The following is a 14,379-nucleotide window of genomic DNA, read 5'->3' on the forward strand; positions in this document are numbered from 1 at the left end:
TATATATATATATATATATATATATATATATATATATATGAATGATATATCAAGAACTATGTAATGTTTTGAACAACCAACAATAAAAAATTAAAAAAAAAAAAAGAGTAAATTAGAGACCAGTGGAAGAAATTCATGCTTCCCAGTGAAGTTACACATTTGGTTTGTGTGTTTCCTATATTTTAATTTCTTTCATGTTGAGTGACATTCTTTTAAGAAACATGTGATCATACATAAGCATATTGCCTTTTTTTTCCCTCTTCAGATAGTCAGTACCTTTGCAGTATACTAAAGAGCGAATCTCATGATTTCCCCAGTAATCCTCAATTCTGGATCAGCTACATAGAATCTGACAGGATTCCACAACAAAATTCACAACAAAAAAAGTTATGACAAAATTCTTCCCCTAACATATAATTCCACCATCCTCTTTGTATAATAAGCCCTACATGTCCCACAGTTTGATCTAATCATTCTATTAAGGCACTTATTTTTTAGCAGGGGGTAGTACCAGGGATTAAACTCAGGGACACTTAACCATTGAGCTACATCCCCAGCCCTTTTTTAAATATTTTATTAGAGATGCCATCTCACTGAGTTCCTTAGCAACTTGCTTTTGCTGAGGCTGGGTTTGAACTCACAATCCTCCTGACTTAGCCTTCCGAGTTGCTGGGATTACATGTGCGCCACTGCACCTGGCATGGCACTTTTTATCTGAGGTTCAATCACTTAAAAAAAATAAAAAACTACAATCACATGTTTTTTCTCATGTGGAAGCTAGAGAGGAAAAATGAACAGAAAAGTGGGAGGGATCTCCTAAAAATTGAAGGGAGATCATTAGAGTAGAGGAAAGAGACCAGAGGGAGGAAGGAGGGAAGGGAAAGGGAAATACTGAGGAGTAATATAGACCAAATTATATTGCTATATTATGTGCATGTATGAATATGCAACAACGAATTCCACAGTTATGTACAATTATAATGCAACAATAAAAATGTGAAAAAACTATAGAAGTAAATCAAGTGCAATAATTTATTAACCTGCTTTTGCCTCCTGAAATCGAAGGTATCAGTATTATTATTATGTTATATATATTTCTACCTCTTTTTTTATGCTTATACAGTATATACTTTAGGTATATATGTATGTATGTATGTGTGTGTGTGTGTGTATATATATATATATATATATATATATATGGGTCACCATCATTTTTTAAAAAAATATTTTTAGTTGTAGATGGACACAATACCTTTATTTTATTTATTTTTAAGTGGTGCTGAGGATCGAACCCAGTGAGTTACGTGTGCTAGGCGAGCACTCCACCACTGATCCATATCCCCAGCCCTCACCATTATTTTTTGTTTGTTTGTTTTTTATAGTGCTGATGATCAAATCCAGGTCCTTACACATACTAGGCAAGTGTTATACCACTGAATTATATCCCAAGCTTCTCAACACCATTTTAAAAAAAAAAAAATGAGCCGTGCATGATGGTGCATGCCTGTAGTCCCAGCAGCTCTGGAGGCTGAGGCAGGAGAATTGTGAGTTCAAAGCCAGCCTCAGCAACTTAGCAAGGGACTAAGCAACTCAGTGAGACCCTGTCTCTAAATAAAATTCAAAATAGGGCTGAGGATGTGGCTCAGTGGTTGAGTGGCCCTGAGTTCAATCCCCAGTACCAAAAAAAGAAGAAATCATACTATACATATTATATATATTATTATACATACTATACATGATATAATACATGATAAACAATTTATCATGGAAATCATTCTAAATCTATGAACACTTATGCAGTGGAGTTTTTACTACTGTGGACATTTTACAAATTCATTAAAGAGAAGATTAAAATTAAGGGCAAGGGCTAGGGATATAGCTCAGTTGGTAGAGTGCTTGCCTCATATGCACAAGGCCATGGGTTCAATCCTTAGCACCACAAAAATGAAAAGAAAAAAGAAAGAAAGAAATTAAGGGCGAGAAGCCCAAATGACTTGCTTGAAGCTCTGATAGAGTGCTTCCTATTGGTTAAGAGCATGGATTATGAATTTAACTTAGTGATTTGAAGTTACCTCTACCTTTTGCCAACTGTGTTACTCTTTTCATGACTCAACTTTCTCATTCCCAAAATGAAGGTAATTCTCATCATCAATTATGAATGTTAAATAATATATGTAAAAGTGCTTAAAACTGTTCCTAATACATTGAAAATGTTTAGCAAGTGTTAGGTGTCATGTTGTTATACATCAAATGTTCATAGTTTTTTTGTTTTGCTGTGATTTTTATTATTCAGGGCCCAGAATTTGATATGGATATCAGTATTCAGAACATTTACTTCAAATTAAAGAGTTCCAAAAGGAAAAAAAAAAAACTTATATCAAAGTAGTCATAAATTCAGCAGGTGTTTTATCTTTTTTATAGAAATGTTGATTTAGCTTCTCCTTTGCTTATGTCCTAGGTGGGGAGGTATCTTCTAAAAGTGAACTGGATGAATTGCAGGAAGAGGTGACCAGGAGGGCCCAGGAACAGGAACTTCGAAGGAAACGGGAGAAAGAATTAGAGGTTGCTAAAGGGTTTAACCCTCATCCCAGCCGCTTCATGGACTTGGATGAACTGCAGAATCAGGGTAATTGTTATGAGAATTAGGTTGTTAGTAATGCGAACAGAGAGAAAAGGTATGAAAAAAGATCCAAGCTTGTAAGTTCTCTGTATTCTCTTTAAAAGTTATATATTTTTTTAAGTCAGCCGTTCCAGTGAGAGTTAAAGTAAGAGGTGACAAGCCTTGTGATAAGAGATAGATACTAATTTTGGGCATGTCTACTAAAGCCCAATAGATCAGAGATAGTATATTATTCATGAAAAATATATTCCATGAACATCTCTACAGAAGGTATAAATGAAAGTAGCCTCAATTCAAAAACAGCAAAAAAGAAGTGAGCCACATTCTATTTGCTGGAAAAAAAAAAAAAACATACCCGGAGATAATCTCACCTGGAGCTTCAGGGAAGTAGATCTGTCAAATAGGATCTGAGAACCCAAAGCCTAATTTACTTTTATTTTCCTAATTTACTTTTTACAAAAATTCATGTGGTGCTGGGGATTGAACCCAGGGCCTTGTGCATGGGAGGCAAGCACTCTGCCAGCTGAGCTATATTCCCAACCCCTACTGTCTTTGATTCAAAGCAACTGTCATATATTTCCCAGGCATTGTATTTGTTTTAAAATGAGTTTTAAATGCCCAATTCCTAGCTGGGCATAGTGGCACATGCCTGCATTCCCAGTGGCTCAGAAGGCTGAGGTAAGAGGATCACAAGTTCAAAGCCAGCTCAGCAACTAAGCGAGGCCCTAAGCAACTCAGTGAGACTCTTATCTCCTAAATAAAGTATTAAAAAGGACTGGGGATTGCCGCAGTCTGGCTGGGCACAAAATCACGAGCCACTCACAGCCTTGTAGATTCAAACAGCAACTCTTTATTCCTGAACTCTCACCTGCACTCTACATGCACGTTCTGGGAAAATCCACACCCTCCACCGGGCTCTGCATACCAAAAACCCTCTGAATCCCCGGAGCAGGCGCCTGAGGCAGCAGAATATGCCCTATTCCCAGCAGGATCCACCTTAAACCTGGAAACGCCCTATTCCCAGCAGGATCCTCCCTAAACCCAGATCCACCCTAAACCCTGATCCACCCTAATCCCTGAGCAAGGTCACCTTTCAAATCAAAACTCTCAAACATTCATGCAATGTCATTGCAAATGACCTGGGTCCAAGGCAAGCCCATTTCCACAATGGAGAGTCCTCCCTCTAAGCAACATTGGGTAGGCTGACAAGGAAATTGCCATGCGTCATTCCTACTTGGCTATGGCTCTCAGCAGGGGATGTGACTCAGTGGTTAAGCACCCCTGGATCCCTGGATTCAATCCCTGGTATCAAAAAAAAAAAAAAAGGCAAAAATAAAAAAATAAATAAAAATGCCCAATTCCTTAGTTGTCTCTGTATTTGGGTAGTCTTTTCTTCCATTTTGACCTTTAGCTAAATCACTTTGGTGTCACAAATTTATATTATTTCGAAAGAGGGATCTTGTCATCTTTCTCCTTGTCTTTTCCCTCCTCTGTCAATTGAGCAGTACAGTTTAGAGGGAATCTCCCTGCCTGTATTTGTCAGTTCTTCATACATTTTGGATCTCCTGAGAGAAGGAACAAAGTGCTAAGATTTTGGATGATAAGAATTTAAATCCATGGGGCTCGAGATGTGGCTCAGTGATAGAGCGCTTGCCTAACATGTATGAGACACTGGGTTCAATTATCAGAGCCACATAAAAAATAAATAAGTAAAATAAAGGTATTGTGTCCCTCTACAAGTAAAAAAATAAAAAATAAAAAAAGAATTTATATCCAGTATAGTCATTAACTGTAGTTTGCCTAAGATCTTTTCTTTCCACCTGGGACTTTGTGAAGGCTTAATTTGAATTCCAATTATTGGTGAACCTAAATAATAGCTTTCTACCAATTTATGGTTATGAGTGAGTAGAAGGCAAGGATATTAAATAAATTTGAGCATTCATTTTATTTTTGCAGGTCTGGGGATCGAACACAGGTCTTTGTGCATGCTAGGCAAGTGCTCTACCATTCCTAGCCTGTAAACTTATTTTTTTTTTTAGTGGCTTTAGCTACCATCTCTGATTATATTGGTAGTATAAATTCAGTTGATTTCAAATATAATGGAAGAACTTTGGACCTGGGGATGGGGAAAACCACACTTCTATTGATGAGGTGAAACCTGAGTGCCAGCTTCTTCAGAACTAACCTGCTACTTCTGTTGTAGTAGTGGAAGTACTTTCTAAAAGCCAGGGTGAATTAAGAAGGGAATTTTAGGGATATGGAAGATCTTTTCTTAGCACTTCCAGCTGGAGATAAGAAGACATTATGGAGAAGAATGATTAAGACAGTTTGATCCCTGCCCCACAGCCCCTCCCCCTTGTAAATGTTCAGTGTCAATCCCAGTGGTAGATGAACGTAAATTATAGTTTTTTACCAATTTATGGTTATGAGAGAGTAGAAGGCAAGGGGGTAAATAAGCTTCAGGGTTCATTTACAGAAGTTGCCTTTACTTATTTCCTTGCCTTTTCCTCTGGACTCTTCAGCAGCTGCTTTGAAACTCATCCACTTTGAGAGGAGAAAGGAATATCCTCAGCTTGCTATATGGGAAGGTGCCTTTTGGGGATAGTTTTGATGAGCAAGGGCATGATAAAAATAAATACTTAGTAGTGCTGATGAAAGGTATGTTTATGTAACAACAAATGCAATTCAACTGCCATGGTAGGAACTGTAGACCCCCTGTGCCCAAGAGTTTTACTGACTTTCTAGTTAAGGGTGATGAAGAGATCTCTGTGAATTGCTATAGGAAAGAAGTGATATGGAATACTTTTCATAGAATAGTGAATCCATCTTTGCCATAACAGCATTGGAAGTCTGTGGTGTTCTGATACTCTGGCAGGATGTATACTGTAACACTATGGAAGAGCAGTTCAGTTTTAGCCATGAGAACTCATGTTGTTATAGACATATTTTGTTCTTTCATGGAGGGAGTCCCTGAGAAGTCTTCGAGTTAGAACATGTGGCTGGCAATGACATGCCTCTCTTTCAGGGCCTTGGAAGATCTTGGGTAAAGCAAAAATGGGTGTCATACTTGTTTCAGGGACTTCTTAATAGTAATGGACAGTTGAAATAAGGATAGACCAATGACTTGGCAACAAGGATCTGTGTGCACCAAAGGGAAACAGCAGTACATAGATGAAGTTGGAATTAATTATAATGAAAACAAAAAGTACTGGCCCTTTCAGGGAGGAGTGACGGCTTTGAGAGGTCTCTGCAAGAGGCAAATTCAATGTTTGAAGAGTCGCTGCATCTGGAACAAAAGGGAGACTGTGCTGCAGCTTTGGCTCTTTGTAACGAAGCTATCTGTAAGTAACTCTAACCGCTATGGCTATGGCATTTTTTACTAACTTCATAATAGGTATTAGTGTTGTCGCTCAGATGACTATAAAAATAATTTTTATGTTTCTTAACTCTCACATTTCCAAAGTGAGGCCCTTTAGCTATCTATGCCCTTCAGATTTCTTTTCCCTCCCCTCCCTTTCCCTTTTCCCTCCCCTTCCCCTTCCTCTTCTCCTTCTACCTCCCCTTTCCTTTCCCTTCTCTTCTCTTCCCTTCCCTTCTCTTCCCGTCTCTCTTCTCTTCTCTTCTGTTTTTGGTACCAAGGATTGAACCCAGGGCACTTTGTCACTGAGCTACATCCCCAGCCCTTTTTATTTTTTTACTTTGGGACAGGATCTTGTTAAATTGCTTAGGCCCTCACCACATTGGCAAGGCTGGCCTTGAACTTGTAGTCCTCCTGTTTGAGCCTCCCAGGTTGCTGCGATTATAGGTGTGTGCCACCGCTCCTGGCATCCTTCAGATTTCTAAATGTGCCTGGCATTGTAACTGTGGCTTGTGGATATTTACTGGAATTACCCTCAACAGGAATCCATAGATGACTTCTCCAGCCATGCCTACCTTCTTATCCCAAGAAGTTAGACTTCAGATAGCAAGTTAGTCTGCTCTTTCTCTAGTGGTTGACTAGTAAGTTGAAACTTATGGCAGAAAAACTGAGTTAATTGGCCATGACTTCCCAGGCTTGTAACTTTCCACTGCAATATTTGATTCTTTTTGTTTCTCCCCTGCCTTCTGGTATGCAGCACCATAATGTTACAGCCAGGGAATAAAGTTTAGAATTGGTATCCAATTTTATATGACCACATGAAGCTGTGCTGTGTAAAGACAGATGCAGGTTTGGATCTTATTTCTGCTGTTGGCCATCAGGAAGGGGGAGTTGGGAGCAGTGTGTGGAGACCAGAGTCGAACAGGTCAGTTGGAAAGGACAAGAGTGACAATCTCTGAGCACTAGTTTATCTTCCTGATTTGTTTTAGTTAGTGTGTGTGTGTGTGTGTGTGTGTGTGTGTGTGTGTTTAATAATTTAAATTAACTTCTTTGGCCTCCATAGCTTCCATGTATGTTCCTTATAGCCAGAGCTAGCTCTGTGCCCCTGGACAGTGTATGCATGGTCCATGCCTTGCATTCCTGCTGCATATTTTGTTTTACTGCATATCTTTGCTTCTTTTTGATTCAGTTTTATTTGTTTTATTTTTATTTGTATTTTGTGTTCTGTTTCTGCTATATTTTCTTTTGCATTTTAGCTAAACTAAGACTTGCCCTGCATGGTGCCAGCTCTAGCACGCACAGCAGAGCCCTAGTCGATAAGAAGTTGCAAATCAGTATTCGAAAAGCAAGGAGCCTGCAGGATCGCATGCAGCAGCAGCAATCATTGCAGCAGCAGCAATCATCGCAGCAGCCGTCGCAGCCCTCAGCCTGCCTCCCATCACAGGGGGGGGCCGTCCCTCAGCTGACAAGGTAGTGCTTGGGAACCACATGAGTTTATAGATGCCAGGGGAGAAAGTGACCATGAGTACTCCACAGCAGAAGCTGTCCTTGTCTCGGTGACTACAGGGGAGAGAGAGAAGTCTATTGAAAAGATTGATTAGGAAAAAAGCCCTAGTAGCCATTGATATAGTTCACACATCTTGGCCTTTAAATTTGGCTTTTAATTAGAATAAGTGAATTTAAGTAAAAATTAAATTTGTCTGTTAATAAGTTTGAGTAGTTTTCAAAATAAAAATATAATAAAGGCATCCAACCCTTGGCTGTGTACATGCTAGGCAAGTGCTCTTCCATTGAGCTATACTCCAGCCAGTATTTTGTGAACATTACCTAGGATCCAGGCCTGAGCTAAGCATTTTATGTATTTTATTTCATTATCAAAATATCCTTATAAGATAGGGACTTTAGGGCTGGGGTTGTGGCTCAGCAGTAGAGTGCTTGCCTTGCATTTGTGGGGCACCAGGTTCGATCCTCAGCACCACATAAAAATAAATCAAAATACAGGTATTTTTCTATCTACAACTAAATATATATATTCCCCACACACACACAAAAAAATAGGAACTATTAGTTAGCATTCTTTATAAATAAGGAGACTTGAGCTCAGGAAAACTAAGATTACTTGGCTTATAACAGTAGAAGTATAGAATTCAAATCTAGGTCTGTCTGTTTGGTGCCAAAATGTATGTCATCGACCATTATGTAGTATGCCTTTTATGGTTAGATTTTTCCATACAAATATATGTTACAAGAGTGACTGGGTGACTAACATAGCATAGTTTATAGCATATAGGTCATATACACTTTACCCAAAATACTTGGAACCAAAAATGTTTCAGATTTCAGTTTTCTCCCCCAGATTTTGGAATATTTGCATGGTCTTTACTGGTTGAGGATTCCTAATCCAAAAATTCAATTCCAAAAAAAAAAAAAAAAAAAGCCGGGCATGATGGCGCATGTCTGTAATCCCAGCAGCTTGGGAGGCTGAGGCAGGAGGATCATGAGTTCAAAGCCAGCCTCAGCAATTTAGCGAGGTTCTAAGCAATTTAGTGAGACTCTGTCTCTAAACAAAATGTAAAAAAGGCTGGGGGTGTGGCTCAGTGGTTAAGCACCTCTTGGTTCAATCGCTGGTACCAAAGAAAAAGAAAAAGAATTTAAGTCCAAAATACTCCAGAATCCAAAACTGTTTCAGTGTCTTGTCTGCACTCAAATGGTTTCAGATTTTTTGGAGCATTTCAAATTTTGGATTTTCAGATTAGGAACCAGAAAATCCAAAATTTCACACATTTTGGAAAGCAAAATCCTCATTTTTCAGATAAGGATGCACAGGTTGAGCATCCATAATCTGAAAATTCAGAATTTGAAAAGTTGGGATTTTATTTATGTGCTTGTAACATTGCATTTTTTGGGGGGGTCAGAAATATAAAACAATTAGAAACCAACTAAATCTTAAGAGAATATGGTATATTACTTTAAGAAAACATCTGAGTGAATAATACAGTAAAACCTAGATAATAAAGACAAATTTGAAGTAGTTGATTTGTGTAATCCTATGAACATGAATCACCTGTATTCTGTATTTGTAGCCTCTTGGTTCCTTTGGTTGAGCTACCTCACAGAACCTTATGTAGCATTTCCCTCCTTGTATAGCATCCTGGATTTTTGCTGTTCTGTGTGAAAATCACTCATTTTGCTTACCTTCCGTTGTCATCTGCATGTGAGACTAGCAATTTTGATTTTTAAATTTTCAAGTAGAATGTGTTTGGAAAGGGACTTTAATGTAGTGAAGAATATTGGCAAGGACTGTACTTAATATTGCTGTGTGCAATTCTGGTGAAGGATTGATATTACCTGTTTATCTGAGCGTGAGTGGTATATGTAGGGGAGTCTTTTCTTTTGTTAACCTCTAAATTATTGACCCTACTTGTGCTTGTCTTTCCATTTCTTCCTTTTTTTTTTTTATAAATTAAAAAAAAATTTTTTTGGTACTGGGGCAATCCCTAGTCCTTTTTATTTTTTATTTTGAGACAGGGTCTCACTAAGTTGCTGAGGCTGGCCTTGAAATTTTATCCTCCTGTCTCAGCCTCCTGAGTTGCTGGGATTACAGATGTGCACCATTGTGCCTGGCTCTGTTTCTTTTTTTATTTTCTTGTTTTTTACCCCAGTACTGGGGTTTGAACTCAAGGGATCTCTACCACTGAACTATATCAGTAACCCTTATTTTCAGTTTGAGACAGGGTTTTAAGTTGCTGAGGCTGGCCTCAAACTTGAAATCTTCCTCAGCCTCTCAAGTTGCTGGGATAACAGGTGTGTACCATTGCACCCAGCTTCATTTATTTTCATCATTCCTTCTGTGGATAACTATAAATGGGAATGGAATGAACAGTTCTTCTTGGAAGTGTTCTTGTCAATCACCTTATTGACAATAATATTCTCCATTTGTTTCAGTGAACAGCCTATCCCGCTCCAAGTATTGTTAAGCCACGAGGCCCAACTGGAACCCTGCACGGATACAGATTTTGGGGCCAGTTCTTCTTTCTTACACTCACCTGCTTCCTGCCATGAGTCACACTCATTACTGTTCCCAGAGTTACCTGCTTCATCTGCCCCACAGCACAGTTCCCCCAGTAAATCTGCCTCAAAGCTTCTGACTTCAGTTGAGGTGGACAGCATTGACCCTTCTGTATTCCACAGGCAGTGTTTACCTAAAACACCAGGGAGAACTGAGAATTCTCACCTTGATTGTGTGCCATTGGATGCCTCAGAGGGTAAACTGCCAGGGCAAAGGGGTGATAACAACAGTTACAGCAGGTTCTCTCTACACGAAGGAAGGAACATTGCTCAAGAACAGCCATCCCAAGAAAAGAGGAATCCTACTGACTCATCCCTGGTGATGTCTTGGTCACACCTAACAGGAAGAGCCACCTCAGAGAGAGGAGAAACACACAGCCTAGGCTATAGTCCTTCAAATTCATTAGTTCAACCCAGTATTCCCACATATAGGGCCTGCCACCCCATAATGTCTGCTGCTGCTTCATCTGTGCTTCATTCTTCTGATCCTGTGCAGAAAACTAACCAATGCCTCCAAGCCCAAAGCCTCCAAACTTCTCTGACTTCAAAAGTGGATGGAAGCAGTGAGGAGCCATGTAGACCAGAGTTTCCCAGCACAAAGGGACTTGTCCGCTCACTGGCAGAGCAATTCCAGAAGATGCAGTGTGCCTCCATGAGGGATGCTTCAGGTTCCCAAGAGAGAAGTCTTGGAAATCTAAAGAAGAACTCTTTCCCTTATGACTCTAAGCCTTCTTTCCAACAAGGTCAAGGGAAAGGCCATTGTCCCTGGGAAAAAGAGCAAGCCTCTCTGGATGGTAGGGACAGATTGCCTTCCTGGGAAGATCCTGCCGACCACCATCTTTCTCTTGCCATGGACTCGGGGCAGCCAAATAGTGAAACTTCTAGGGGAGGACAGCCCAGGTTGGGAGAGCCAGGTATATACCAAGGAAAGCTATCCCAAGCAAAAGATCCTAGGCCTAAGGAGATTGGTAACAGTATCAACGTGGGGACTTCCTTGCCTTTGGATTCCTGGGTGAATGTCACAAGGTTCTGTGATTCTCAGCTTAAACATGAGATCCTTGGGCCAGGAATGAAGTCCTCTCCCCATGATTCTCATACCTGTGTAACCTATCCAGAGAGAAATCATATCCTTTTACATCCACATTGGAACCAAGACACAGAGCAGGAGACCTCGGAATTGGAATCTCTCTACCAGGCCAGTCTTAAGGCTTCCCAGGATGGCTCTTCTGCATGGGCGCCACAGAATGTGGCTTGGCATCCACTTAGCCAAACAGGTAAGAATACATTTCAGGGGAAGAAGAAATAGGGGTTATATAAAAGCTTATATAAAAACAAGACAATATGAGAGGAGTGGTATTCTATACAGGTAGTATTTGTAGCTTGGTAAGAGGTAGTAGAACTTCTGACTTTACTCATGAGCTTCAGGACAGGTGCTGAAAGAAAGATATTTTTCTTGATAGAGTGGATAATGGGGGTAGAAATAGGAATTTGCAAATGAATTCCTCCTTTTAAAGAAAGAGACCACTAAGTATTTATCCATGGTTTCTCTAGTATGCAGTGCTACAGCATGGTTCACAGGTCTTTAAGAGTGACTCAGCAGGGAATTGGGTAAGATGAGAGGAAATGTCATTTTGTGGTTTAGAAGTTAAACCAATCCCAAGATTGAGCCTCCAGGTCTGCCTTGCAGCTGGGGTGTCCCTATTGAATGACATCTCTAATATGAATGGCATTTCCAGATCATAATGAACTAGTAATATCAAGAACTTCCTTTATTCCATTAGGAATTTCCAGAATTCCTGTCTTCACAGAATTTTCAAGGTATTATTTTATAGGGTAGCCTTCAGACTCTCCTTAAAATAGTACTGAATGAGGAGTCAAAGCTACATCTCATTCACCTCACAGATTTAATTCTGGAAATTGAAGATATGAAGAATGTTTGAAATTTAGATTGCATGCACTAACTCCAGACCCTGAGTTACTTTCCTGATACTGACATTACTTCTGAATATAAATTTGATACGTAATATCCCAGGAACAAATTTTTACTTGAAAAATGAGAGAAATAGTTCAATGATTTTTTTAAAAAGATCTATTCCAACTCTAAAATGATATGTATTATTCTGTAAAATTTAATTCAGAGAACTTTGTCTTCAGCTTGTGTAGGACAGCTTTTATAATTGAACAGGTTCCTTGCATGCTGACAACCAGTATTTAATTATAGTCATTTTGTTTATTAAATACTACTTTGTTTCCTGGAGCTGTGGGCAAATGCCACATAAATATAAAATTTGATATTAAGATGTGTTTCTAAGGATTTGCTTCCTAGTGCAGATTTTGTAATCACATTTATTAAGTGCTCTAGGTACGTGGATGGGGTGATATTGGGAATATTCTAAAGAAAAGGAAAAGCTAGAGTCTGCTTCAGTGAGCTTTCTCTCTGATATAAGGGAGAATAAATACATTAAGTATTTTAAGAATGATAATAAACATAAAATAATACATTGTAAATTGAACTAACTAGTTGAATGTTAAACATTATATTTAAAAACAAAAAGCCCTTATAATACTCCAAAGATCAACCTTTTTAATTGTAGTTTTAAAATATCAAAAATCTTTGCTAGTCTCACTCAATGTTTTAATGTTTTAACCTTTTTAAAAAAAATACGCATATACTGTATTTTGTTTGTGTTTAGCAAAAAGCAAGGTAAGTATAAAGTTTAGTCTCATGATTTTCTTAAATTATACTTATGAGCATTTTTCATAAAAATTAATTTTATGATTATAATGTTATATATGAATGTACAATAACATTTATTTTGCTACTGAATAAAAGCTAATACCTAGTTCAATTTTATAAACTTTTTTTTTTTATTGGAGATTGAACCCAGGGGTGCTTTACCACTGAGCAACATCCCCATCCCTTTTTATTTTTAAAGACATTTTTTAAGACTGAGTTGCTGAAGTTCTCACTAACTTGCTGAGGTTCTTGCTGAATTGCTGAGGCTGGCTTCAAACTTGAGATCCTCCTGCCTGAGCCTCCTTACTTGCTGGGATTATAGGCATGTGCTACTTCTTTATCTTATCATAAAGCATTTATTAAGCACCAGATTATTTCTTTAAAAAAGTAAATACTTTATAATATATAATTTACACACCATCATTTCCCCTACTTGAAGTGTATAATACAATAGTTTTTAATAGAGTTGTTAACTCATTGCAGTAGTTCAGGGTTTTTTGGCTTTTAATTGTTAACCTCCCCCCAACCCTTATTTTTTCTTTTGGCAGTGCTATAGATTGAACCCAGGGCTTTGCACATGCTAGGCCAGCACTCCACCAGTGAGCCACATCCTCAACCCACTACTGTCTGTTTCAAAATGTTACTATCATCCTAAAAAGGTTACTATCATCCTATACCCATTAGCAGTCATTCCCCTGTACTCCATCCCTCCCCTCCAACCCCACAAATCTATTTTCTGTATCTTACCTGTTCTGGACACTTCATATAAATGGTGTCATATAGTATGTGATCTTTTCACATGATTGTAAGTCCTAAAAAATCTAAACACCATTCTTTTTTCCTTTTTGAAGTACTGGGCATTGAATCTGGACCTCACATATGCTAGGCTGTACTGTTGAATTACATCACCAGCTCTTTTTATTTTCTGTTATTTTAAGACAGGATCTTACACAGTTGTCCAGATAGGCCTCCAACTTGTAATCCTCCTGCCTTAACTTCTGTAGTGGCTGGAATTATAGGAGAGCATCATTATTCCTGGGTCCTTGCCATTTATTTGTTGAAGAAGTTTGTTCATTTGTCTTAGAGCATTTTATATATTATAGGTTTTACTGATTGTAGTTTGGTAGAGTTTTTGGTTTTTTGAAAAAGATTATTGCAGTTTGATTCTCAGCACCACAAAACAAAAAGTTTTAAAAATAGGTTCTTCTAGCCCCCGTTTCTCTTATAAGTTGGTACTTAGAATTAAGGGTGCAATTAAAATCAGGTTCTGACAACAACTAAAAAATATATATATGTATTTTTAAAAAATCAGGTTCTGTTTTTTTTTTTTTTTGGTACTTGGTATCATATCCTGGGCCTCATGCATTATAGGCAACTCTATCACTGAGTTACAGCCCCAGTCTTTTTAAAATTTTTATTTTGAGAAAAGGTCTTGCTATGTTGTACAGACTAGTCTTAAACTTGTGATCCTTAGTTGGAATTTTAGGTGTACACCAGAGTGGTGGCACGTACCTAACACACACACACACACACACACACACACACACACACACACACGAACCTCCACCAGATAATAAATGGGAAAGCCAAACAAGT

The 14,379-nt window shown here is 38.5% G+C and overlaps 1 protein-coding gene across 7 annotated transcripts in view; it reads left to right on the forward strand.

Moving 5' to 3' along the window:
- Usp54 (ubiquitin specific peptidase 54) overlaps window positions 1–14,379 on the forward strand; it is a 69,546-nt gene that overhangs the window by 46,204 nt on the left and 8,963 nt on the right. For 5 of the 7 annotated variants that reach the window (XM_048808939.1, XM_048808942.1, XM_048808950.1 and 2 more), the window contains 4 exons: window positions 2,467–2,626; window positions 5,842–5,961; window positions 7,235–7,448; window positions 9,924–11,320. In XM_048808939.1, the coding sequence (XP_048664896.1) occupies window positions 2,467–2,626; window positions 5,842–5,961; window positions 7,235–7,448; window positions 9,924–11,320 (1,891 nt within the window). Of the gene's footprint in view, window positions 1–2,458; window positions 2,627–5,841; window positions 5,962–7,234; window positions 7,449–9,923; window positions 11,321–14,379 lie in introns of those variants that run through there. The other 2 variants (XM_048808959.1, XR_007349608.1) reach the window with 2 other exon arrangements.

Source organism: Marmota marmota, unplaced genomic scaffold (genome assembly GCF_001458135.2).
Source record: "Marmota marmota marmota unplaced genomic scaffold, marMar, whole genome shotgun sequence".
Classification (NCBI taxonomy): domain Eukaryota; kingdom Metazoa; phylum Chordata; class Mammalia; order Rodentia; family Sciuridae; genus Marmota; species Marmota marmota.